Source organism: Schistocerca gregaria, chromosome 2 (assembly GCF_023897955.1).
Source record: "Schistocerca gregaria isolate iqSchGreg1 chromosome 2, iqSchGreg1.2, whole genome shotgun sequence".
Classification (NCBI taxonomy): domain Eukaryota; kingdom Metazoa; phylum Arthropoda; class Insecta; order Orthoptera; family Acrididae; genus Schistocerca; species Schistocerca gregaria.
The window spans coordinates 849,994,137-850,021,996 of record NC_064921.1 but is presented as its reverse complement, the minus strand read 5'-3'; the positions used below and the strand labels follow the sequence as shown (position 1 = coordinate 850,021,996).

Below are 27,860 nucleotides of genomic sequence, written 5' to 3'. Positions count from 1 at the left end.
AAATCCGCAGAAGTTGTCATGCATACTTTGCGGGACTAGCGTTCATCCAGGAAATGATGTTCAGGCCACACGTTGATTGAGCTACATTTAGAATCACGTGGTCGCTGAGTGGTCAGACGGTAAGCGCTACAGACATGAAATCGCAGAACTGCATCTAGCTCTTACAGCTTCTAAACAAATAAAGTGACACGGTGGATGTGGTAGTGCATCCATATAGTTACGAATAATTTAAATTGGCACGATCACGTAAATAATGTTATGAGCATAGATAATGTTATGAGAAAAGCAAACCAAAGACTGCGATTGTTTGGCGGAGCACGTAGAAAATGTAACAGGTCTACTAAACAAACTGCTTACACTATGCTTGTCTGCCCTCATCTGGAGTATTACTGTCCGATGTAGGATCCGCAACAGATAGGATTGACGGAGGATGTGGAAAAAGTTCCAATTAAGTAAGCTCTTTTTGTATTATCGCGTATAGAGAAGAAAGTGCCACGGATATAAGCGAATTGGGATGGTATTCATTTAAAAACAAAGGCGTTTTTCGTCGTTCGTTGTGGCATGATCTCTGTCCTCAGATTGTGGAAATATTTTGTTGGCTCCCAACTACAAAGGGAGGAATGATAGTTGTAAGAAAATAAAAGAAATTAGAGCTCGCACGGAAAGATTCGTGATCTTTTTACCGACGCGCTGCTCGATAGTGAAACGACAGAAAACGTAATTCCGAATTGCAGGGTGGTAGTATATGTAGGTACTGAATACTGACGTGGTTCAAACTAAAAATCACGCAAATACTTGATTTGCCTCGCTTTTCCCCATCTCAGCTAGTCCTCTGTCTTTTATACTGTCATGCGAGTTTCAACCGTAACATTCCATTCTAAAAATCACATCTGGCTTTACATTCATCAGCCCGGTTCTGTTGCTTTGCATATTTCGAGAACTGACTGTAGCGTCCTCCCGCCGTCCCGCAGGGATAGGCCGTCGTGTCTGTCGCGCTCGGCGCCGGGCGAGTGACAGGCGTTATTTCCGGGCGCGGCCGCCTTATATAGGGCGGCGTCGCGGGCGGCGGGTGCCGCGGCGCACTGCGCATGCGCGCCGGGCCAGCCGCTGCCCACGCGCCGTCTGCCGGCCGTCTGGCGCGGCCGCCCACCCACGCGACCGCCGGCCCCTCAGCTGGGCATGTGGGTCGCCGCGGAGACGACGGTGAGGCACGATGCTGAGGCCACGGGCTTCTGGCAGGCACACAGCCTGCATCACATAACACTCGCATTCCTTGTATTCCGTGAGCAGTTAAAGATATCGAAATTAGCTTTTCGGCAAGTGACAGAAAAGAGAGAGCGTACGGAATTTTTCTTTTTCGTTGTTAGCCGACCGGTGTGGACGAGCGGTTCTAGGCGCTTCAGTCTGGGACCGCGCGACCGCTACGGTCACAGGTTCGAATCCTGCCTCGGGCATGGATATTTGTGCTGTCCTTAGTTTAGTTAGGTTTGAATAGTTCTAGGTGACTGATGACCTCACATGTTAAGTCCCATAGTCTCAGAACCATTCTTTCGTCGTTAGTAATCTCAGGTGTCGTATGAACATAGACATTGAAGAGCACGTGTGATATCATTTTTTTTAAAGATGAGACACGATATATTCGAAACTTCTTTGCAAACAAGAGTACAGTATAGGACGCTTATTAATGTGGGCGTCGAAAATTTCCGCAGAAATATCGGAGGAGTGTGCTAAAGTCGAAAGGCAAGGCAGTCGGTCGCAATCGGCTGCTAGTGTGTGTGTGTGTGTGTGTGTGTGTGTGTGTGTGTGAGAGAGAGAGAGAGAGAGAGAGAGAGAATATTCTTCCAAATAGGACCCTCATGCTAAGCACCGCCGTTGTGTAGAAGAATCGCAGCTGACTCGGTCCAAGGTGTGAAAAGTTTTATAATTTACTTCATCACTATCGCTTTGATAAAAAGTATTCCCATTACCGCTTTCGGCAAGTATGCCATCTTCAGATGTGCTGAATCCTCTAAAAAGCTTCGTACAGACACATAAACAAATGTGATTAGGCATTTTGAAAATAATGTAGTCATTTAACGCATTTCGAAGTATGTACATCATATCGTCACGCAATAAAAAGAAATTGTTTTTTTCTTGAACATAGACCTGTGTTGCAGCTACGTGCGTCGGAGCCTAGGCGGAGTTAGCACCACAGAAGCCGATTCCGCCAACATTGCATTTCGTTTTCAGCAAGTTTCTCGGATATTTCTCGAAAAATTTCAACGCCAACATTTACAAGCTTTGTCACGTTAAACTCATTTTCAAATTACTTTCGAATGGCGTTAAAAAGTATATCGTTTCTTAAAAAAAAGTCTTCAATATTTAGATCAATAGCAGAGTTAATGTACCGAAAAATACACGCCCATCTGCCTCGTTTTGATATCTTGAACGGTTTTCCAGCTTCAGAGAGTGCAAGGTTTAGATAATTCACCCTGCATGCATTTTATTACTTATCATTATAGGCATATAATGAGACAGTAGAGCCTGTCAAATGCCGTTCACGGTAGGACTGCCCAGGGTTCCGATATGTCAGGCCAGAAAAGTTCCAAACAATAATTTTTTGTTAATTGAGAAAATTTAAAAAGTTAAAACGTTTTTGGAGGTGGTAGTATGATGGGAGAATCATCGACTGTATGGAGCACAAAGGGACGAAAATTGATTGGCTAACACGAATAACATAATATGGCGGATATAACACGACAAAGCTGCTCTCTGTTAACCGTTCCGCGCTGTGAAAAACCTCTCAGTATTAGAGCCCATGTATCCGTTTCCGAAAAGCCAACCAGGTCGTTTTGAGTGACTTAGCCGTTCTAACACCCGGCAGCCATGTTGATAATATGATGAAAGTTGATGGATAATCGTCTGAATTTATATATTCAATTATTGCAATCTCTGGTGCTCATGTAAGCAACTGCCTATGGTCTGTCAACTTGCCGAAAGCGGTAATGGGAATACTTTTTATCAAAGCGATCGTGATGAAGAAGTAAATTATAAAACTTTTCACACCTTGGACCGAGTCAGCTGCGATTCTTCTACACAACGGCGGTGCTTAACACACACACACACACACACACACACACACACACACACACACACACACACAGTAGCAGACATACCAAACAATTACTTAATGAAAATAGTGTTATGGGATGCTCCTGTGTATCTTAAAACCTGCTTTACTATTTTGTGTCACAAGCTGAAATATCCTTGTCTATTGCTTGAGAGTAATTTGTAACGTAATAATCTCACAAAGAATGAGAAAACGCTCAGCTGGCGCGAAAGGAAATGCAAAAGATGATAGGCTCTTAACGTGGTGCGCAGTTGATCCGAGCATTACCTGTAGCCGTACTGGTGAAAGTAATGACCCGTTCTAGAATCGGAGAATTTTCAGTCGAGACCACGCGAGGTGGTGGTGGTGGTGGTGGTGGTGGTGGTGGTAGCAGAGCAGACACAGATTTCTGAAAATCTTGTGTGTATTTGTTAAAGTGCGTGTGCATGCGCGCCCGCGCGATGTATCCTCGTTCCAAACTTGTGAAATAATATCTTTATTGTACAAAAATTGAAATATCGTCCATTTTTTGGAGAGATACGCTACTGTTGTACAGCAGATTTTATTGTCTCCTCGTGCTGCGTGAATTTGTAGAATTGTGACCCGTTTCATCAAAGTCTTCAGCCTTTCGGATGGCGGCTGCAAGAATATCGCCTCGAAAGGTGCTTTTATACGTGTGCGTGCCGCGGCTAGTCGCCATGCGGCTGTAGCTTGCCCCCACGTGAACGTAGTGGCGCCCAAAGTAGCCACAGGTGTGGATGGAATCACTCCCACGCACATGTTGAGGAAGACGCATGTACGTACACGCATTCCTCTACTTTGCGTGTGGGGCAAGCGCGCGAGTAGCCGCAAGTCGCTCGGGGTAAGTCGCCAATCTGCTTTCAGCTAATCGCACCACACAGTAGCGGACAACAGCGCTGCGATCCCTTCCATCAACTTACTGCTCATAACAGCACCTTCCTTAAATCTGCTGCCACCAAAATCATCCACATAGATACGGTACTGGCACTGACAGAAAGGGCCTCCCTGGCCAAGCCAAGTCTACTGGCATCAAACATAGGCTTTAATTTGAGGAAGAAATTTCTGAGTATGTACGTTTGGAGCACAGAATTGAATGGTGGACTGTGGAAAAACCGGGACAGAAGATAATCGAAGCATTTCAGATGTGGGGAATGACTTCAGTGGCACTAGAGGGAGCTGTAGAGGGCAAAAGCTGTAGAGAGACAGACATGATCTGGAATACATCCAGCAAATAATTGAGGTCTTACGTTGCAAGTGTTCCTGTGAGATGAAGAGGTTGGCACATGAGAGGAATCGTGGCGGACCGCATCAAACCAGTCATATGACTCGTGACTCAAGCCCATCACGGTAGCATCGTCCCGCCACACAGTAAACAATCAAAAAACTTAATTTCGATACCGACCACTCTTAAAAGTGCTTCATACATTCCGAAGACTGCACATAAACTTTCTATTAATACTGCAACATTACAGTCAAAGTAGTTCAAAATGATACGTACAGTAAAAGAAAGGCAAAATTTTACGATTCATGTACTGCAGAACCTACCAGACAGGTTTGCCTTACAGAGCTCCAAGGTGGAGAACAGTGCCTACAGCCGTTGCAGTTCTCGTGACGGCCAACGGGCGACGCTGGTCTTCAGTCACAACCTGATTACTAAAAAGTCCGCGAAACATGAACGGTCGAAAACAATCTTCACCCGTGTCTGACGATATTGTTAAAAGTTCTTCCTTTCTTTTCGTCCATGCTTCTCGTATTTCTCTGCAGTATTTGCAAGGACACTTGTGTTTATAAATTCTTTTATATTGCCAGCCCAAATAATAGATTGTGTTCTACTACCCCCACTCACTTTGCTTCTCTGGAATCTATCACAATATTTCTGTCCAGCCGTGCAAGTGACCTTTGGTCCAGAGCTTTTCTATTTGGATTAGTGAGCGCAATTATTCTTTCAGAGGACTCGTAGCGTTAAATTAATATGACCACCACACTTCATGCAGTTTGTTAAAATTCGTGCTGAAACCGTCAGCTGTCATTTATTTTTCACAGTTCGCTACTAATTTCGTTCAATGAGCATTATCAAGCTTAGCCCAGAACGAATCAATCCAACCCCTACAGGTTACACAGTTTACAGGGAAATTTGATAGAAATAATATTTAACTTGCTGACATAAACGGCAAGAAATACCTTAATTTAAAGAAAAGTAATAAGCTCTTTTCAGCCCACCATAGTACGTAAAAAAATTTCTCACAATAATGTGTACAATTATTTTCGTCAATAAGCAAGTCTACATTGAAAGCTAGTAACACAGTAGGCCTAACAGTCAAAAATACAAAGACAATGCTATCCCTGACACATCTATTACTGTGTTACTAACTATCGAAGTGAACTTCCTTATTCACAAAAATTATCGTACACAGCCATAGTTGTGACAATTTTTTTTTATACTGTGATGGGCTTAAAAGAGAAAATTACCTTTGTTCATATTATGGTGTACTTTCCTGCCAGAAGTGAAATACTATTTACCATTATATTTGCCAGTAAACTGTAAAATCTAATGGTTTGATTTATTAGTTTTATGCTAAGCTTGATAATGGTCAGTGACCCAAACTTGTAGCGAATTGTGCAAAATAAATGAGAGCTGAAGAACTCACCATGCTCACGACATACTCAGAACCGAAGACTGTTTGATAAACGGAAACAGTTCGCAATTTTACAAAATTTATGTAACGTACCCGGGCAATTAAATTTGTTACTACCTGAATTCATTACAGTATTAATCAATTCCAGTGTAGATTCCAATCCCTTTCTTTCAGGTTGAGTAATAGCGAAACATCTAGATCAGTGTGTTATGTTGACTGGGAGCTAACGCAACCAGTCCTGTTCCCAGTATTCCGTGGCTACCCAACACTGCGAAGTTATTGGGCAGATAGAACTCGCACGGGGACGCCGAATCCGGTCTTTTCCAAATTTGGAACCGCAAGGACGTCGCGTTCTGTTAGTACCAGCGGCATCGTTTAAGGAATAGCAAACACAGGCCGTGGGACGTGTAGTACAGTGCTGTGATAGGGTTGTGACACCGCTTACGAATGTACCTGATCAGTTGGCGACTCTGTGACCGCTACGTGTGTGTGTGTGTGTGTGTGTGTGTGTGTGTGTGTGTGTGTGTGTGTGTGAGAGAGAGAGAGAGGACGAAACATATGGTTGATCCACTGATGTATAATGTTTCCCTCTTTAGGGGTGATTCTAACAAGCGAAACTGCCAGAATACAGAAAATAGCATAAAACTGTGATAATTTTAATAATCAACAGCCTCAGTTGCACCGTTTACTTAGAATTTACCTAGATTTCAGTCGGGGTAACCCAATCTTTTTCAGAGTAACAGTAACTACCGTTTGTCCATTGTGGACATCGTCAAGCTAAAACTACAAATCCATAAATAATCCCCAGACTGTAGAAACTTAGCCGCGCGGGATTAGCCGAGGGGTCTGGGCGCTGCAGTCATGGACTGTGTGGCTGGTACCGGCGGAGGTTGGAGTCCTCCCTGGGGCATGGGTGTGTGTATTTGTCCTTAAGATAATTTACGTTAAGTATTGTGTAAGCCTAGGGACTGATGACCTTAGCAGTTGTGTCCCTTAATGTTTCACACACATTTTTTTTTTTTGTAAAAACTTATTGGAACTGCCTCGGCCCCATTTCGCGACCGCGATGTGGCAGCCACATGTGCTGTACTGAAACTGACCGTAGCGTCATGAGGCCCGCCTAGGCGGACACACTACCTTGCGCCTGCGTATAAACTGTACGGTAGTTACTTGTTGGCACAGGACGCGAACTTAACTCTTGACCTCGAATTTAATAGGAAAGTGAAATGAAAGGTGTAGCCGAGGAAAAGGGTGTATATGTTATCCTGTGCAGAACGTACTTAGGTCGACTGTCTTAACATTTTTGAAGTATTGATTGGTCATAATATGAGGAAGACGACATGTGCTTACAAGGTATGGCCTATCTAGGAAAATTTTTGTGCTTAAGCACGAAGTTTAATGATCTAAAAAGAACTTAAGAGTGGGAAGGATAATGTAAAGCTAACATCGTCATTATTATGACTAGTCTAGAAATTTTTAAGACGTAATTGTTAAGCACTTGCTTAGCTATGGTTACAACGCATAAACATCCTGTTGACTAAGCACACAAATGGTCATGACTGAACTTATGAACAAGTCTATATCCGGCAATACGGGCCGTATAAAATAGATGGTCATTATTCAAGATTAGTATATTTGTCCTGAAATGGACTAGAATCAAGTCAAAAACTAATGCACGTGCCTGATTGAGCTTCATGGCGAAGTTATGGCTATGTGTTGCAGAAAACACTGCAGTAGGGGATGGGCACTCAATTTGCCTTCATGGAGGTGATCCACACAAACACTGTAAAAACTGTCTGTGGACCACTGTCATGATAATTCGGGCCTTGTGACCACTACCATTGAGCTTGAGGCTGTTGATTATTAAAATTAAAACTAATATTTATACAGTTGCTGACAGGGCTGCAAAATGTTGAAGATGTTCAAATAAAATTGTGCAGGTGCTGGCACAAATATGCTTCCATCTGAAATTAAGGAAATTCCCTATAGTTTCAAAATTTTGCCAAAATTTCTTGGGACTTCCAAAGATGCCCCCAGTACAAAATCAGCGAAGGGCGATGAGACAGTACTGTAAGACCTGGAATGACAACAGCCCATGATTTGTAGCCCATTTCGTAACGTTATCGCCATGTCCCTTGAAGCGCCAGCTCACATCACACCCCGTAGAACAGCAACAGCGCGTCACATTCCGCGGTGCTGAAAATCACTGAAAATGCATCTATCATTCCCTGATTTAGTTTCCTCCAGTCGAAGTGGCGATTGAAAATTAATCAAATGTTGAACTGTGTGTGGAATCTTATGCGACTTATCTACTAAGGTCATCAGTCCCTATGCTTACACACCTTAACCTAAATTATCCTAAGGACACACACACACACACACACACACACACACACACACACACACACACACACACACACACACACACACACACACACACACAGAGAGAGAGAGAGAGAGAGAGAGAGAGAGAGAGAGAGAGAGAGAGGACTCGAACCTCCGACGGACCAGCCGCACAGTCCATGACTGCAGCGCCTTAGACCGCGCGGCGAAAATTAATCCCTGAGGATCATGTCGCCTCTTGCACGTGTCAGAGTTGCAAAGAAAGTAAAGCAGCCATCAATCCGAAGATTTTTCTGGCCACCACCCAGTGGTTTACTACGGATCGCCCTGTTGGATGCGGTATGCCGTCGCCTTCCTCCGACCACTGAAGTGACGTCGGTGCAATCCCACGTCCGGCGATCCTGATTTAGGATTTTCGTGATTTTCCGAAATCGCTGCAGGCAAATGTCGGGATGGTTCCTTTCAAAGGGCACGGCCGACTTCCTTCCCTAATCCGATGAGACCGATGACCTCGCTGTCTGGTCTCCTCCCCCCAAAACAACCCAACCCAGCCACTGAGGTGACTAATCCAGCCAGTTCTAGGGGGACCTACAGTGTAACGTTAATTCCGAACCGTGCTGGAGCTCACCGTTTTTCGTATCAACAGATACTGTAAGTAAATGGTGACGGTGCTAGCGCGGACCGCCGAGGGTCACCCGCCGCCGCTCTCGCGCAGTGATAAGAGCACGCAGGTTCAGGGTTTCGGCTGCCCGCGGGCAGTTACCTGTGGTCGCCTTTGTCGGTGCGGCCAGCTGACGGCTGGCGGCGTCTTTCAAGCCCGCGGCCGCTCGGCCGGCGCCAGGCTGAGGCGCTGCACGCTCCGCGCTCCCCGCTGCCCGATCGCCGGCCTGTAATTTCCGTAAACAGCGCCCGCCACCTGCCGCACAAAAAACCCCAACCACGCCGCCCGTCTCCTGTACACAGCGGAACGAAAATTATCCCTAAATACAAACTGGAGCAGCCCGCCACGCACTTCGGCTGCCGCGCTCCGGTTAGCTGCTGCTTCTCCGTGTCCGCGCAGTTAACCTTAATGCTGATCGGTTCTCTTTCCCTGCCCCCCCCCCCCCCCCCCCTGCTCCTCTACCATTCCCATCCTCCCCTCCCCTCGTCGCCCCCCCCCCCCCCCCACTTACACGCACAATATCTTGCAGGTGTTGTACTGAGGCTAACTGATACATACCGGGTAACGTTGTCAAAACATTAGTCACAAATGGTTCAAATGGCTCTAAGTACTACGGGACTTAACATCTGAGGTCATCAGTCCCCTAGACTTGACAACTACTTAAACGTAACTAACCTAAGGACATCACACACATCCATGCCCGAGGCAGGATTTGAACCTGCGACCTTAGCGGTCGCGCGGTTCCAGACTAAAGCGACTATAACCGCTCGGCCACAACAGCCGGCCATTATTCACATTTTCGGGAGATTATCACAAGGGCAACAATGTATGGATATTCTGTCGTTACTTTCTTTCGGGCAGTTTTGCTACTCCCCACGTGCAGGTCTTGTTGTTCCTTTGTTTTCTCGGTTCGACCTTGGATCCACCTGTTTCGGAAGGCCGCGCGCGCCTGTGTCATCAGGCACTTGTCTCCAATTTCGGTTGAGAGCAGCTGTGAGAATAGCTGCGGATCCCGTGGTGTTGTGTGGTCTGCGGCGGGACAGAAAATTGCGGTCCCAACAAAGGCCTGGGCAGGGCAGGGCGGTGTGGACGGTCCTAATTGTGCGACAGTTGGCGCCATCTGCGCCCTGCGGCCACACGCAACACTGGAGGTCTGCTGTCCGCGGCTGGTCCGGCAAACACCTGCTGCGGGTCGTGTTGAGGTCCAAGGCCAGGGTGCGTCGGCAGTGTGCCACGCTGAAGCGCTGCTGTCGCTGCAGCGACGAGGAGTCGCTAAACAAGCCTCACCAGCTTGGCAAAAGCAAGGGCCCGTCTTAGAGAAGCGTCTCCATCAAGGTGTAATTTGCCAGCTGTAAATAAAGCCTGCAGGCTATTGTGGCCGCTTTCGTTTGGTGATGAAACTTTTTGGGTTGCCGGACCGCACCATCTTCCATTCCATACATGTAGATTACTCTCGACGTTTCTTTCTCCTCACTAGACGTCGTCTTCTGGACTCGCCTGTGTGGCTGAACACGCCACCTTGAGCAGTCTTTGCCCATCTGAAGACTCGTAAGAACCCGGAAGACGAACCCAGCACAGAGGGTCAAGTATTCTGTAAGTCTGAAGAGAAATATGACACAGCCTTGCAACCCTGAAGCGTTACGGAGATGATAGATAAACTCCAGTGGAAGACTCTGCAGGAGAGACGCTCAGTAGCTCGGTACGGGCTTTTGTTAAAGTTTCGAGAACATACCTTCACCGAAGAGTCAAGCAGTATATTTCTCCCTCCTACGTATATCTCGCGAAGAGACCATGAGGATAAAATCAGAGAGATTAGAGCCCACACAGAGGCATACCGACAATCCTTCTTTCCACGAACAATACGAGACTGGAATAGACGGGAGAACCGATAGAGGTGCTCAAAGTACCCTCCGCCACTCACCGTCAGGTGGCTTGAGGAGTATGGATGTAGGTGCATATGTCCAAGTGTACCATCGTTCTTAAGCCGCGCCAAGACATCGAAAAACATCAAATTGTCGAAACCATGAGTCCAAAGTATCAACAACACATTGCCAAGGTTTCACAACTCAGAATTTACCGTAGATCTGCCCATTATTTCCAAGCAATAATACCTTCCCTTGAGAAGACATTCACAGCCCTCATTAGACTAGCAAATCATACCATTATCAGTAGCTCATTTACACCTCCTGATCTTATACGGACTTCTTCGTTCGCCATCCTGTCGGTCCATTGTATATGGAGAAGCTATAGGAAGAGAATACTTATGCCACGTGACAGATCGAGTGACGAGAGGAGGAAAACGTGTCAATGGAATATGCGTGTCGTCTGCATGCACAGTTTGCCGGTACTGATCTGCTTGCCTACGGTGTGCTTGACCTAGTTCCATTTCAATTGGAGCAGTACGCATTTACTGGCATTCTGTCACGACTAAATATTGCACCACTAATGTTTATTTGCATGTTTCTGCCAAAACGGACTGAAACATTAATGTCCTCCGTCCTCGAAGACTCCATTGCGTCGCGCGAAAGCACATTTGCAGGCGCCACCACAGTCCATGCGCAACCAGCTTACTACTCTGCAGATCCACTCGAAAACATTTGTCGTCGGACTGGAGTTAATCGCCTCCATCACTACACTACTAAAAGTAGTCTAAGGGTAGCCGTCCTTTCTTCGACCGTTGAGCCAGGGTTCAACTTCTTATTAATCAAAGGTCAATAGTGAAAAGCCCTGTAGCTGTCTACCTACTCTACGTAAGATTCTGAGGTGTGGTCACTGCACTAGAATATGTTCAGCAGTAACCATCCATAAACCGCCTCCAGATTGCTCCCAGCAATTTCTACCTAGATAATCTTTACAACCACAAAACGGATATTCAATTGGAACTCAATGGAGGGTAAGTCACACAAAACACCAATCTGAAATGCTGAACCACAGTCAGGCAATAATAGTGGTCTAACAACTTTTATCATTGTACTGGATAATGGCATAAAGCCGAAATCTAGATAATACATAAGATAAATATTGTAATTCACAGTCGAATGGTTAACTTCTAAATAATTATAATTCAGTGCTTACAGTTAAACCATGTAAGTCATTCTCGTTCGCTAAACGCCACTGACCATGTGGCACTACGATCTAATTTGAGCGCACTGCCTAGTTAGCGTCTGCACATCTGCTAAATGGCAACATTCACATAAAAAATCGGAAATTACTCCCGAGCACGGAAATGCCTGTCGGATTCTCTCAGCTCTCCGCACTGCAAGACCAAGGAGGAATATCCGCTCTCGACTTCGAAGTACACCACCACCACCACCACTCCCAGAGGACACACGGCTTTTACATATCACACGGGCTGCCACCGACAGTTCCATTTCGTGGGCTTGAAACTGATGCACGAAATTAAGTAACATTAAGCCCTTTCGGCAAGTCAGCCTCAGAACTCGGGCATTTCCATTGGCCATTTCCTTTTCCTGCTAATACCGCTTTTCCGGTAGGTGCAGGTTCGTGCGAGGTCAATTGCCTGGGAAAATTACTCGTCCATGAACTGAACGTGGTCTTCAGTGATCAGAACCAGGAGGTTAGGGGAAAGACCGGATCGTCGCCTCAAAGATCAGTTACTCTGTCTCCTGGAGACAGGCCCTCGCGTCCACAATGCGACTAGGAGACTGTATATTACAGTTCGTCCGTGTGTTATTTATATACTCGTTAGTTGTGCGATAACCAGTCGGTTTTATACCGTTAGGAAGTGAGTAGTGCTGCAAGTCACAGTAAAACAGTGAAAAACACAAATGCCACAATTCCAGAAAAAAGAAAAAATTGTTGGTGTGACGTCCACAGCTGTTATACGTAATGTTTATGATTAAAACATCCGGTTCAGCTGTACAATTATTGACACAAATCTTTACACTGCCAGGTTCCAAGAATGAACCACAGCTTCGTGTGTATGATGTGTCGAACCGTCCATGTTAAAGCTAACTTAACCCCTGTTACACACAGCTCATCAGATTGAATACCGAAATGTACCCGCTCTACGAGCATCTGTCAATCTCACTGGCGTAAAGAACTCTTACCCACATCTACAGGACTACCCTGCGATTGGTAATTAAGTGCTTGGCAGAGAGTTCATCGAACAACCTTAAACCTATTTCTCTACCGTTCCACTCTCGAATGGCGCGTAGGAAAAACGAGCACTTAAATCTTTCTGTGGGAGCGCTGATATCTCCCACTTTATTATAATGATCATTCCTGCCTAAGTTGGTGGGCGCCAACAATTTCCGCAATAGGAGCAGAATGTTGGTGATTGAAATTTCATGAGAAAATCCTGCCGCAACGAAAAAGTCTTGTTTTAATCACTGCCATCCTAATTCATGTATCACATCCGTGAAGCAATGTCTCCTATTTAGCGAGAGTACAAAACGAGCAGCTCTTTCTCAGAACTTTTTCAGTTTGCTCCGTCAGTTCCATCTGATACGGATCCCACACCGCACAGCAACACTAAGGAGGGTGGACAAGCGTGGTGTAAAAGCAATCTCTCTAAAAGACACCTTGCACTTTCTACGTGTTCTACCAATAAATCGATGTCTTCAGTTTGCTTTACCCACAACATTAGACCCATACGATCACCCTATCTAAATCATTTTGCAGTTCGTTTTGATCATCTAATGACTTTACAAGACGACAGATGACAGCATCATCCACAGAGCTGCTCAGATGTGTCCTAAATCGTTTATGTAGATCCGAAGCAAGAGATGGGAACGCGAGTTATTACTGCTGTTTTATTCGGACTTACCTCAGTTACTAAGAACTGCAACCTTTCTGACAGGAATTCGAATCCAGTCACACGAGACGATACTTCTTAGGCACGCAATTTGATTAGAAGTCGGTTGTGATGAATAGTGTCAAAAACCTTTGGGAAATCGAACAATATTAAATCACTTTGACATTACCTTTCGATAGCATTCATGACTTTGTGCGAATAAAGAGCTAGTTGTCTTTCATAAGAACAATATTCTGAACCTGTGCTGACTATTTGTCAATAAATCTTTTTCTTCGACGTCATTTATAATGTTCCAAAGCAAAATACGCACCAAAATCTTACTGGAAATCGACATTAGTGATGTGTAATTCAGCGGATTACTCCTATTTTCTTTCTTACGCATTAGTGTGACTTGTACAACTTTCCTGTCTTTCGATACGGATCTTTCGAAGAGAGCGGTTGTATATGATTGCTAAGTATGGAACTATTGCATCAACATACCCTGAAAAGAACCTGACCGTTTTACGATCTGCACAAGAGCCCTTGCCTTTATTACGTGATTTAAGCTGTTTCACTACACCGAGGATATCTTCCAAGTCACTCATAGCCTGGAAGTGACAGCGAGGGAGCGTCATGTGAAAGGACGATGCGATGAAGTGTTTATGCAGCGCTGTCATTGGAAGGCAGCCCGCAAATAACATGCAACAAATAGTCGTACAGATCGCCATTGCGTCCCGTCTGCCAACAGAAATAGAACTGAGCAATGAGAGCGCAGCATAAACATGTGGTCGGTTGGTCCTTTTGATCGCTGTCCTCTCGCCGACACTTTATGGGTACGGGTGGCTGATATCTGGTGGTTGTGGTGCGAGCACGTTTGGGTATTCAATCTGATGAGCGACATACGGCAATGTGTTGCATTTTGAATTCGCTTTGACATGGCCGTTTCGACGCAGTGCCGGAAGCTTTATATATGTAACGCAACACATTTTCTGAAATTTTTTATTCGAGATTCCAATATACCATACTATTTCCAACGTTTTTGGCTACAAAACCCTATTTTTCAACGTAGTCTCCGGTCAGTGCGACCACCTTACGCCACCTTAATGGGAATCCCTGTGTGAGTGTCCGCACGTTTCAACATTGCAGGAGTCATATCAGTGTGTGACCGGCCGAATGCGGGAGGTAGGACAGGTTTGCACGACCTCGTTGCGATGATTACAGACGGCTCACCGTGCTTTCGTTCACAGGTCTTCGTAGACGTTCTGCAAGCGCCTATCTACGATGCTCTCGTTTTTCGCCAAAAGGGTATTAGTGACAGCTGTCTGCTTGGAACGGACCTCCGTTACAGACGCAGATTTGAAGGCTGCGTATAGCACCGCCACTATTCGGAACTTCATGGAACTACAGGGGCTGAAACGGGAGTATTCCAATTTGTTCCACAACAAATTCCGCATTTTTTCCAACCGAAATTGGCCGAGAAATAAGTGTTGCGTTGTTAAACGCCCCTCGTACTTAGACACATGTGAAGATGCTGCTGAGTACCTGAATGCTGGTAGTGTAAAGTCTTCAGTCAATACAGTCAGACTGTAATGGATGTTTTAATCATGGGCGTATAATTGGTAGAGTGGTTATGTTGTTTCCCATAAGTGATGGCATGACAATTCATTTTGGTTGATTAGCTTACCTTTTTACATTAAGGTTTATGATGCACATTAGTTTTTGATACCATGGGAGGTAGTTACATTCATGGACATGCGAAAAAAAATTCCTGTAGGAGACACTTCGGTATGGCGCTGACGACGTTTTAAGTTAATGAAACGAAATGCATGTGTAAAATAGTAGTAACGTAATTTGGGATTCATCCCATGCAGTATTATTATTGCACGCTTTAACACCTGTTTTGTACGCTAGGTAATGACAATTAGTCGCAGTTGCAACCAGTAAAAGTTGTCAATACCGGTGCCGAATTTAAAAACGGCCTCACGTTAGCGGAACGGCACGGTCTTTTCCGTCTCACGGCGTTCAACGACTCCGGCTGTCAGTCTGTTCCGGTAGCGCCGTACCACCTCCGCTAACTGGGGCGTGCCAATGATTTGGCGACAGGGTGCGCGTGGATCGTGACTGCCACTTGAGGCGGGTGACCGCTGCCGAGTCACGCACAGATTGGCGGCCGCCCGGCGCATGCGCAGTGGCAGCTGCTGGCAGCGGGCCGGTTGCTGCTGGGGCAGTGCGCCTCGCTCGGGCCCGCCCGCGGGATGTAGCCGCGCCGCCGCCGCTGGCGGCCTCCCAGGTAACACTTCCTGCTGATAATGCCGTCGCCTGCGCCCTCCGAAACGTCTCTCATACTCACAAGTCAGCAACGTGGATGTGGAATGCCTTCATTCCTAATTTCCGCCTGAGTTACACATTTCGTGCCTTCCTTTCTGTCAGTCTTGATGCAAAATGTATGTGGTCCAAAATGAGTTAAACGCACCGTACGTAGCAAGTAAGATTGCTACCGAGATTAGTATCAATTTGAATAAAATCATTTTGGGCATTAGGGCGTGTCAGTTTGAAACGAAAATCACTATTATAATCTGTTTCGGTGATCTTTGCAGTTAGGTCGCACTAAAGACGACCTATAGATAAATGGTCGAAACGTCGGTTTCGATAGTGGTTGAAATTTCAGTACGACACTGTCTTACGTCAAAAACTGTTTTGACACCGCAGTAAATTCCAAAAAAATCTGCATTTTATTGGTTTCCTGGTGAGGTTTGACAATGATTCCCGTCTTAAATTAAATTTTTCTATTCAGTGTATGCGTCGTACAGTTGCATGGAGATCAGTAAAACATTTTTCGTGTTCGCCATTTAGAGACCACGTAAAATAATAAGTCCATTCATTTTGGCCCTTTCCAATAGCTTTTCATTTTTTTCCCTTATGTTATTTTCTTTGTCTAGCAGCGGGTCCTTTCCTTACTTCTCAAAAGCTTCGACATTTTATCCCAATTTTTTGTATCTCGGTGGTTTTCCCTGAAATCCTAAAGGCAATTTCTTTCCCAGTCCTATCCGACCTTCAGCTTTGTCACTAATGACCACCTCGTCGACAACAGTTAAATCCTATTGACCCATCAGTTTTGTACCACTTCTTTTATAACCATTTTTGCATTGTTCAAATGGCTCTGAGCACTATGGGACTCAACATCTTAGGTCATAAGTCCCCTAGAACTTAGAACTACTTAAACCTAACTAACCTAAGGACATCACACACATCCATGCCCGAGGCAGGATTCGAACCTGCGACCGTAGCATTTTTTTTTTTTTTTTTTTTTTTTTTGCACTGTCTTCATACCTAGGGTCGACTGTTCGCCTTTCTAACTCATGTAAATTTACTTCAAAATTCATTTTGTGAGACTTCTGTCGTCTATCTTCACTATGTGACCAACGTACCTACTTCATTCCTTTTTAGTAATTACTAGATATTTCTTACGTATCTTTCCACATTCTTCTTTACTGCAGTTCTCGCTTCTATACCGAAAGTTGCCTTCATCTAATCTTTTTTAAACCCAGATTTAAAAAGAAAATTCTTCAATTTGTATTTTTCCTGGTGTTTTGAAACACCGTTGATCTACAGAATGTCAAAATATTTAATAGACGGGCTGCTATGAGTACGGGGCTGCTATGAGTACATCGCTACAACTCACTCTACGTTTTATGGTACCAGTACATTAATTTAATTATCTCTCTGCTCTTCGTAAACAGGGGGAAAAGTCAACCTAAGTACGGGTTTTCATCGACGCTCCGCATTTTTCTGACTTGGCTTCATGTTTATCTTCCTCATACCGAATAACGATCTAAATTTCGTACGCGCAGGCTTTATGTATTCTTTATATTGCTCGCTCGTCCTATGAGAAAATGATGGTGGGTATCAAATACTGTGCTCAGACAAGCATATTTTATATGGAAAGACACAGTCGAAAGATTGTAGGTTCATTCTTAGTGCATATATATAAGTCTCTGCGTTGGTGTGCGTAATTAGATTTAGCGTTTCTCCAGCCGCGTGGTCTTGGGCGCCTTGCCACGGTTCGCGCGGCTCCCCAGTCGGAGCTTTGAGTTTTGTGTAGCTAGAGTTTAAGTTAGATTAAGTAGTGTGTAAACTTACGGACCGATGTCCTCAGCAGTTTGGTATCATAGGGACTTAAGAGTTAGGCAGTTATGAAGCGTTTCACCAACCAAGAGGCGAATGCCTCGTTAAGAGCCTACCAGTTTCTTTAGATAAATCGGGTTAACACTATTAGCACATTGTACTTACGCTATCGTTTCGAGCATACTTAACCACGTGAAACTTCGGATTCTCACCGTATCCACCTGGTCTGACGATTTTCTGTTTATAGTACAGTTAAATTGTCAGTCGGACCTGCATTGGAAACAGTTATAGTACGGTCACTCTGTTCGGTTGATGAGAAATTCTTATTTCACTTGGTCGCTTACAAGTAACAGTGCTACTTGAGAAAAGGTTCAGCGGGAATGTAGTATTGTATTTTGTAACTAACAGCCTTTGCCACAGTTTGCTACAATTGTTTCTCCGCATTGCTAATCGTTCCGTTGACTGCACACTGACTTCTCGCAATGTCCTTTACAGACTCCCTCTCTACAAGTCATGACCATGGTTTTCGCTTGAACGTTTCCTCTCAGTTGGGCCCTTCCGGTGACAAAGAATCCACTTCACGGACATTTAGAATGAGTTCCGCTACCATGGACAAACGCAGATGAAATTTGTCTTGAAGGGTGCACGACTCAGAAGTTACCATGTAAATGAATCGGCCTCATTAGAGACGTGCCACACAGCAAGAACTAAATTTTATATGTTACGCAAAAAGCTTATTGTATCCCAAGAATTGGTTGTTATCCATTGTGTTTGAGAATTCTGTGATGACTAAAAATTGTGAACTCCATATCCCAGAGAGAGAGAGAGAGAGAGAGAGAGAGAGAGAGAGAGAGAGAGAGAGAGAGGGAGGGGGGGATGAAGTTGCCCCTCCCTCTTTCGGATACCTGTGCCAATTACACACACACACACACACACACACACACACACACACACACACACACACCCTTTTCCACCCCCTAAATTTTTAACATCCTTGTGAAGCACCACATACTGAACACGAACTCTTCAGTTTCATCTTCTCCGTTGTAACCCCCTCACTACACCCACGTTCACCTTCATTGTTCATATAGGACTGCCATCCTGGCGCAGAGTTCGTGATTTTTCTATTATTTCCTGCCTGTGTTTGATGACACCAAAGGTCGTTAAAGAAATCTATTAATAGTCCATAGCAACTAGCTTGAAACGTCTACCCTTGGGTGAAGTCTCTCTCTCTCTCTCTCTCTCTCTCTCTCTCTCTCTCTCTCTCTCTCTCTCTCTCTCTGTGTGTGTGTGTGTGTGTGTGTGTGTGTGTGTGTGTGTGTGTGTGTGTGTGTGTGTGTGTGTGTGTCCGTCCTTCCCGCCCCACCATTAACCTGTTTCTCGCCTGAAAGAGTGAGGGTGCCTACCCCCTCGCTCGTACAGTAAATGCTAGAAGACCCGCAAGCTTGCTTTCTCCCGGCTTGGTGACGCGGTATCGCAGTGCGTCGGTTTCGACCTACCCCTGAGAGTGTTGTTGCCCCCTGGGGCTAACCTTGGCTGGCGGCAAGGACTCGGCGCTCAGCAGTTTGTTTCTGAGGCCGTCCCGAAATACCCGCCGTTGGGGCCAGCCCGTTTCATCGTGACACACATGCCTGTATCTCCAGCGAATGGAACAACTCCAAACACCGTGGAGAATCGCTTCCGCTGGCCCCCGAGCAACCGACCTGTTGAGGAGCGAGAACCAGGACTCGGGCCGCTAATATCTCCACTGGCTCAGTTGCAAAAACACTTGTTAACAGTAGCTTCCATTAACTCGTCGTTGAAAAGAGGAAAAAATAACAAACGTTACAAAACGCTCTCAGATATTTTAGGCAGCAAGTAGCAGATTCTGCACCAGACTCCCGTATTACCCTGTGTAACGTGCAGTGTCGTCTGAAGTCTGTTTCTGAAAGGAACTAAGAGTTACGTCCATGAAATAACAAGAAATTCTGTTGATTGGCAAGGCGGGAGACAAGCGTAAGTTTTGCATCGATTTGGTTCCAGCTTCGAGGCAGCAGCTTCGAGGCAGATGAAACGCACAGTCGTCGGTTTGTTGTTTCCTTACTGATCGATATTTCACATTTCGTAGAAACGGTCTAGCGCTGTGCCGTGAAAAAAGCTATTTAATTAAATTGACGTACGTTCGTGGGAACATTGACCTGATAAATGAATGAAAACTTTCTAAAGACCGTCATTGTCGCGTTCCTCCGTTGCAGTTATCGGGTCGGTAGCGATGTACCGTAATAAACTCAACAGATACGCATAGTAATAGATACACACAAGAACGTGAGTCATCGGTAATATATTCTCTTTCACTATTTACAATACTGCCGACGTTGACGGATATATATATATACCGCTTACGTTCCCGTTTGTGTTTGCCGTCTCCGTTATATCCCCTTTCAGCGAACAAAGCGCGAGCTAAACCTTCCTCCACGTCCCTGTTTTTAGCTATCTTCCGTCGTTTGGGATTGACATGTAGTCGTTTTTAACTCCTATTTTACCTTTGTGTTCTGTCAGTTTTGACATGGGCGCGTATGACCCTAATAAAACAAAACAAACGCTGAGGTAACATTCCAGATCCGCGATATTCAGAAATCACTTGTTTTCTAGACGAATAACTAGGCGAGCCATGTTTGGAGCGCTTTTTCATCCGGAAGAGAAGTTCCTTGGAGGTTGTTCGATAGAGAGAGGTGATGATCTGAAGACGTAAGATCAGGTGAATAACATGGGTGCGGAGAACAAGTATTAGTGGTCTTAATGTTTCAAATGGCTCTGAGAACCATGGGACTTAACATCTGAGGTCATCAGTTCCCTAGAACTTAGAACTACTTAAACCTAAGGACATACCACACATCCATGTCCGAGGCAGGATTCGAGCCTGCCACCGTAGCGGTCGCGCGGTTCCGGACTGAAGCGCCTACAACCGTTCGGGCACAGTGGCCGCCAAGTAAGTGTCCCTGGTAAGTGTCCCTGGTACGATGTGTGTAATCCCGCACCACTGATAGGAGACAAGCAGCAGCCGCTCAAGGGAATGTTTTGTCCCATGCTCCGTCGACACCTCGGCACAAACGGTTACATTTAGATTGGTACCATTACCGGGGAGCACGGAATGCTCTTGAATGGCGCTGCATTGCTACCAGCGATGAATCACGGTTATGCACCTCCATTTCTGACCACGGCCACCTGGGAAGAGGACCCGTTCTTCCAGTGTAGTTTAGAGGCACAGCGGTATTACTTCTGGCGACATTGTGTTGGGAGCCGTCAGATAAGACTTAAGGTCAGCGGTGGTAGTGACGGCACAACAGTACTGACACCTTACGTCTTTCAACAGGACAGCTCGTGCATGTATCGTCTCTCTGTGAACTGTCTGCGTGATGTCGAGGCACTCCGCATGACCAGCAAGATCTCCCCCACCCCTCCCCCAATCTGTCCTCGAAATAGCATCTGTGGAACCAGCTCGGATGTCGGTTCTGTCAAAGTGCCTGTATCCAGTATATCAGGGTCCAGTTGAAACTGTTGTGGACCAGGTTGCCTCAGAATAGTATCCAACGTCTTAATGACATCCTTCCCAGCGGAATCAGCGCATGCATCAAAGCGAGAGGATGTTCGTTTTAATTATAAATGGACCCATGTGGTGGTTCTGTGTTTTGTTTTTTTACATATTATGAAAAGTTGAAGTTAACGTTATTGTGCCTGCTTACAACTGGAAAATTATTTATGTCAGTGACTCAGTTATGGTGCTTCTCGCAGTTAATTTGCTCGACACGGTGTTTTTATATCAAGACACCACATTATACGTACTTATTTCACCGAAATATTTCGATTGCAGGCATGCAGGGGCCCTGGTCCACGACAACCACCCATTTCGGGGTCCAGATGGACCAAACGTTTCTCTTCCACTGTAATGCGGATTATGTCGCCAATAAGGGGCAAACTACCTACCCGTGGTCTGGGGGTAGCGTCTTTGATTCATAATCAAAACGTCTTCGGTCCCGGGTTCGATCCCCGCCACTGCCTAAATTTTGATAAATAATCAGCATTGGCGGCCGAAGACTTCCGGCATAAGAAGTCAGCCTCATTCTGCCAACGGCCTTGTCAAAGAGGGCGGAGGAGCGGATAGAAGTTCAGGGCACTCTCGTGTCCTAGGGGTGGGAAATTGCCCCTAAAGGCGGAAGAATCAGCAATGATCAACGACATGAGGATGCAGAAGGCAATGGAAACCATTGCATTAAAGACACGTAACGTGTATCCACAGGGCATGTGGCCTGTAGTTCAAGAAGTGTCATGATGATCTCTCCATTGGCAAAAGATTCCGGAATAGTCCCCCATTCGGATCTCTGGGAGGGGACTGCCAAGCAGGAGGTTACCATGGGAAAAAGATTGAATAATCAACGAAAGGATAATGCTCTAAGAGTCGGGGCGTGGAATGTCAGAAGCTTGAACGTGGTAGGGATTCTAGAAAATCTGAAAAAGGAAATGGAAAGGCTCAATCTAGATATAGTATGGGTCAGTGAAGTGAAGAAGGAAGACAAGGATTTCTGCTCAGATGAGTATCGGGTAATATCAACAGCAGCAGAAAATAACAGGTGAAGGATTCGTTATGAATAGAAAGGTAGGGCAGAGGGTGTGTTACTGTGAACAGTTCAGTGATCGGGTTGTTCTAATCAGAATCGACAGCAGATCAACACCGACAACGATAGTTCAGGTATACATGCCGACGTCCCAAGCTGAAGATGAACAGACACAGAAAGTGTATGAGGATATTGAAAGGGTAATGCACTATGTAAAGTGGGACGAAAATCTAATAGTCATGGGCGACTGGAATGCAGTTGTAGGGGAAGGAGTAGAAGAAAAGGTTACAGGAGAAAATGGGCTTGGGACAAGGAATGAAAGAGAAGAAAGACTAATTGAGTTCTGTAACAAGTTTCAGCTAGTAATAGCGAATACCCTGTTCAAGAATCACAAGAGGAGGAGTTATACTTGGAAAAGGCCGGGAGATACGGGAAGATTTCAATTAGATTACATCATGGTCAGACAGAGATTCCGAAATCAGATACTGGATTGTAAGGCGTACCCAGGAGCAGATATAGACTCAGATCACAATATAGTAGTGATGAAGAGTAGGCTGAAGTTCAAGACATTAGTCAGGAAGAATCAATACGCTAAGAAGTGGGATACGTAAGTTCTAAGGAATGACGAGATACGTTTGAAGTTCTCTAACGCTATAGATACAGCAATAAGGAATAGCGCAGTAGGCAACACAGTCGAAGAGGAATGGACGTCTCTAAAAAGGGCCATCACAGAAGTTGGGAAGGAAAACATAGGTACAAAGAAGGTAGCTGCGAAGAAACCATGGGTAACAGAAGAAATACTTCAGTTGATTGATGAAAGGAGGAAGTACAAACATGTTCCGGGAAAATCAGGAATACAGAAATACAAGTCGCTAAGGAATGAAGTAAATAGGAAGTGCAGGGAAGCTAAGACGAAATGGCTGCAGGAAAAATGTGGAGACATCGAAAAAGATATGATTGTCGGAAGGACAGACTCAGCATACAGGAAAGTCAAAACAACCTTTGGTGACATTAAAAGCAACGGTGGTAACATTAACAGTGCAACGGGAATTCCACTGATAAATGCAGAGGAGAGAGCAGGTAGGTGGAAAGAATACATTGAAAGCCTCTGAGGGTGAAGATTTTTCTGATGTGATAGAAGAAGAAACAGGAGTCGATTTAGAAGAGATAGGGGATCCAGTATTAGAATCGGAATTTAAGAGCTTTGGAGGACTTATGGTCAAATAAGGCAGAAGGGACAGATAACATTCCATCAGAATTTCTAAAATCATTAGGGGAATTGACAACAAAACGACTATTCACGTTGATGTGCAGAATATATGAGCCTGGCGACATACCATCTGACTTTCGGAAAAGCATCATCCACACAATTCCGAAGAAGGCAAGAGCTGACAAGTGTGAGAATTATCGGACAATCAGCTTAACAGTTCATGCATCGAAGCTGCTTACAAGAATAATATACTGAAGAATGGAAAAGAAAATTGAGAATGCGCTAGGTGACGATCAGTTTGGCTTTAGGAAAAGTAAAGGCACGAGAGAGGCAATTCTGACGTTACGGCTAATAATGGAAGCAAGGCTAAAGAAAAATCAAGACACGTTCATAGGATTTGTCGACCTGGAAAAAGCGTTCGACAATATAAAATGGTGCAAGCTGTTCAAGATTCTGAAAAAAGTAGGGGTAAGATATAGGGAGAGACGGGTCATATACAGTCTGTACAACAACCAAGAGGGAATAATAAGAGTGGACGATCAAGAACGAAGTGTTCGTATTAAGAAGGGAGTAAGACAGGTCTGTAGCCTTTCGCCCCTACTGTTCAATCTCTACATCGAGGAAGCAATGATGGAAATAAAAGAAAGGTTCAGGAGTGGAATTAAAATACAAGGTGAAAGGATATCAATGATACGATTCGCTGATGACATTGCTGTCCTGAGTGAAAGTGAAGAAGAATTAAATGATCTGCTGAACGGAATGAACAGTCTAATGAGTACACAGTATGGTTTGAGAGTAAATCGGAGAAAGACGAAGGTAATGAGAAGTAGTAGAAATGAGAACAGCGAGAAACTTAACATCAGGATTGATGGTCACGAAGTCAATGAAGTTAAGGAATTCTGCTACCTAGGCAGTAAAATAACCAATAACGGACGGAGCAAGGAGGACATCAAAAGCAGACTCGCTATGGCAAAAAAGGCATTTCTGGCCAAGAGAAGTCTACTAATATAAAATACCGGCCTTAATTTGAGGAAGAGATTTCTGAGGATGTACGTCTGGAGTACAGCATTGTATGGTAGTGAAACATGGACTGTGGGAAAACCGGAACAGAAGAGAATCGAATCATTTGAGATGTGGTGCTATAGACGAATGTTGAAAATTAAGTGGACTGATAAGGTAAGGAATGAGGAGGTTCTACGGAGAATCGGAGAGGAAAGGAATATGTGGAAAACACTGATAAGGAGAAGGGACAGGATGATAGGACATCTGCTAAGACATGAGGGAATGACTTCCATGGTACTAGAGGGAGCTGTAGAGGGCAAAAACTGTAGACGAAGACAGAGGTTGGAATACGTCAAGCAAATAATTGAGGACGCAGGTTGTAAGTGCTACTCTGAGATGAAGAGGTTAGCACAGTAAAGGAGTTCGTGGCGGGCCGCATCAAACCAGTCAGTAGACTGATGACAAAAAAGGGGGGACAAAAACTGACTAGGGCTTTGTACCCATTCTTCCGCAGTAGGGAAGTTACCCTGCCTGCCCTCACGTGTGGATCTGCTGCCTGGGCCACGATGAGTGTCACCAGGATGCGGACATTGCAGCGCCTGCAGAACAAGGTGCTCAGGTGGAGCCTGCACGCACCGCCACTCACGAGAATTCTCTCTCCACGAGGAAGCCGATATCGTGCCTCTGAAGACGACCATGCGCAACAACGCGCGGCGACTCTATGAGTAAGTGGATGCCCTGCGGGACACAGTGCATCGGTTACGTCACGTTGGGACCACACTTCCACGCCTCTGGCATCGACATCCGGTTACCGTAACCATCCTAGAGGAATCTGATTCCGACCATGGCTACTGATAGGCCCGGCACGCACACCGCGGACTCATCATTCGGCGGGACTAGGCCCCCATTCTACGTCCAATACTTTCCTACCCTACTTAATTGCAGATATATGACTGTATTTGTCATTAAAATTTGATTTTTGTTATTTATTTTTACTTTCGTGGAAATGCAAGATTACGGAGATCTTCGTAATTTCGTAAAGCGAGGACCGAAAAAATTTGCTGAACTCAGTTTACTCTAATGTGATTCAATATTGGAAATACTGATTACTTTCATTGTTGCAAAGGGAGAACCGCTAATCAAGAGAAATCTACTACATTTAATTTTTACTTGTCCAAATTAGAGAATATTAAGATATCTATTACGACTCTGGGCCGTTATCATTTAGAACAGTGACGCTGATCTCTGCACCAATGTTTCCCTACAAAATTTGCATAAAGAAATTTCGCCACTTCATGAATATAGGTGCTGGTACAGTTAAAAATTGATAACACTTTTCAGTAATATTTGATTATATTTAGACTAAATATTATATGAAACTTAAGTTTTCGTACCTCGTCGCAAAAGGACTTCTTACTCTACAAGGAAAAACAAAAGGGAAGAGTGCTTTTTGCAAAAAAAAAAAAAAGAGATTGCTATTACATTCGCAAATCATATTACTGCCGGCCAGTGTGGCCGAGCGGTTCTAGGCGCTTCAGTTTGGAACCGCGGGACCGCTACGGTCGCAGGTTCGAATCCTGCTTCGGGCATGGATGTGTGTGATGTCCTTAGGTTACTTAGGTTTAAGTAGTTCTAAGTTCTAGGGGACTGATGACGTCTGATGTTAAGTCCCACAGTACTCAGAGCCATTTGAACCATCATATTACTTGATTACAGAGACTTTATTTTTTCTGAGAAGAGATAATATTTCTATTTTTGGAGGTTGTCGCAAAAAAAAATTTCGTTACGTCAGTTTTGGTATAATTTCGAAGTTACTTTATATCTTTTTTATCGCGTTAACTGGCATAACGCCACACTCATACTGCTAAGTTCTGTGCATATTTGACTCCATACTGCAGTCACTGAAACATCACATATCCTCTCCGCTCATGGAATTTCATTCCGTTTCTTCGTTCCCTTTTGGGTGTTTCACTTTCTTGTCAGGTTGTTCAGTAGATTGATGAGAAGGCGTTTCGTATCGTCTCCAATGAGCTTGATGTAGCGGTGAGATTACTCTCCAACGTATTTGCCTTGTATCAGTGTTATTATTTCATTTTCAGGCTAGTATCTCTATCTTCCGCCAACAATTACGTTTCTTGTTGTGACACCATCCCAGTTTGTTTTAGAATGACACACCAGTGGTGGGATTCAATGGACGCACGTACTTCAAACCGCAAATAACCGGTAGAAAGCAGGCTTCTTGTATTAGCGCTGCCCTAAATACACACTGAAACGGCCCCTTCCTTTCTGCGGGTAAATGAAGTAAACAAACATTTAATCTGACACGCGAAAAAAATCATTTATTCGTAGAGTCTGTGTCGGGGTGCCAAGAAGTGCAACAGAGGTGTGTTCGCTGCCAGAGGCGTGTTCATTATCCCGCCCGCGAACACGGGCTGGCAGTCGGCTGTTCCCGCATAGAGCAAGACACACACAAACACCTGTGCCGGCTTGGCCGCGTGTCTGTAAAAAGCCGCAGACGGACACCGCAGCCAAGGCGGAGAGCGCCAGAGTACCATACAGGCTCCTGCGGGGCGGGGCTCCCTCAGTGTTGCCAGCGAGGGGAATCACTTGTCAGACGCGGCCGGGGAAAATAAACCGCTGTCGGCAGCCTTTTTTCGCCGCCGCGTTCTTTGCAGTGCAAATCGGTCAGAGCAACGATTCTTTTAAACTGAGAAATATTAGCGGCTTACTTGGAGATCTCGTTTCTGTTCGACGCGGGAATAAGCAGTGATGCTGAAAATTAAGAATAAAGAGGCAAAGCTGTCATCATTTCGCAGGATTGAACACCGCTGTGGTCTACTAGGCCTGGTCCTGCTGGAGGCAATATGCCTTTACCTTTGTCTCTGACAAGTTAACAACCTACCCAGGCAGTTAAAGGGAGAAGCACGCATTCAGCTGGACGCCGGACACGGTGCAACTCGGCATTTTTCACTGTAACAAGCATTGTCAGAGCGTAGTTGGATTATCTTACACGCTCTCGTATTACTCGCGATACCAATATCTTTTCCCTTTGCTGATTCCTTTCCTTAGTGCTATGTATACAATACTGACATAAAATAACTAATTTCTTATTCAAACAGCATTTTACCAAACTTCCTGGCAGATTAGAACTGTGTGCCGGACCGAGACTAGAAGGTAGGAGACGAGATGCTGGCAGAAGTAAAGCTGTGAGGACGGAGCGTAAGTCGTGCTTGAGTAGCTCAGTTGGTAGAGCACTAGCTCGCGAAAGCCAAAGGTCCCGAGTTTGAGTCTGGGTCCGGCACACAGTTTTAGTCTGCCAGGAAGTTCCATATCAGCGCGCACACCGCTGCAGAGTGAAAATTTAATTCTTGAGAATTTTCCTAAATTTCGTTACCGCGTAATTTTCCCACAGCTGATAACAGTATA

At 45.0% G+C, this 27,860-nt stretch overlaps 2 protein-coding genes across 3 annotated transcripts in view; both read left to right on the top strand.

Moving 5' to 3' along the window:
• The window catches only part of LOC126335219 (protein rhomboid), a 278,300-nt gene that overhangs the window by 101,863 nt on the left and 148,577 nt on the right, over positions 1–27,860 (top strand). Inside the window, exon 1 of one of the 2 annotated variants that reach the window (XM_049998249.1) lies at positions 15,715–15,795. The exons of the other annotated variant lie outside the window; for it this stretch is intronic. The gene's annotated coding sequence lies outside the window, so the exon portion shown is untranslated. Of the gene's footprint in view, positions 1–15,714; positions 15,796–27,860 lie in introns of those variants that run through there. 2 annotated transcript variants of the gene reach the window in all.
• LOC126336007 (translation initiation factor IF-2-like) overlaps positions 1–27,860 on the top strand; it is an 82,035-nt gene that overhangs the window by 20,588 nt on the left and 33,587 nt on the right. Inside the window, exons 4-5 of the mRNA XM_049999485.1 lie at positions 1,050–1,235; positions 15,609–15,795. Of these exons, the coding sequence (XP_049855442.1) occupies positions 1,050–1,235; positions 15,609–15,795 (373 nt within the window). The remainder of the gene's footprint in view (positions 1–1,049; positions 1,236–15,608; positions 15,796–27,860) is intronic.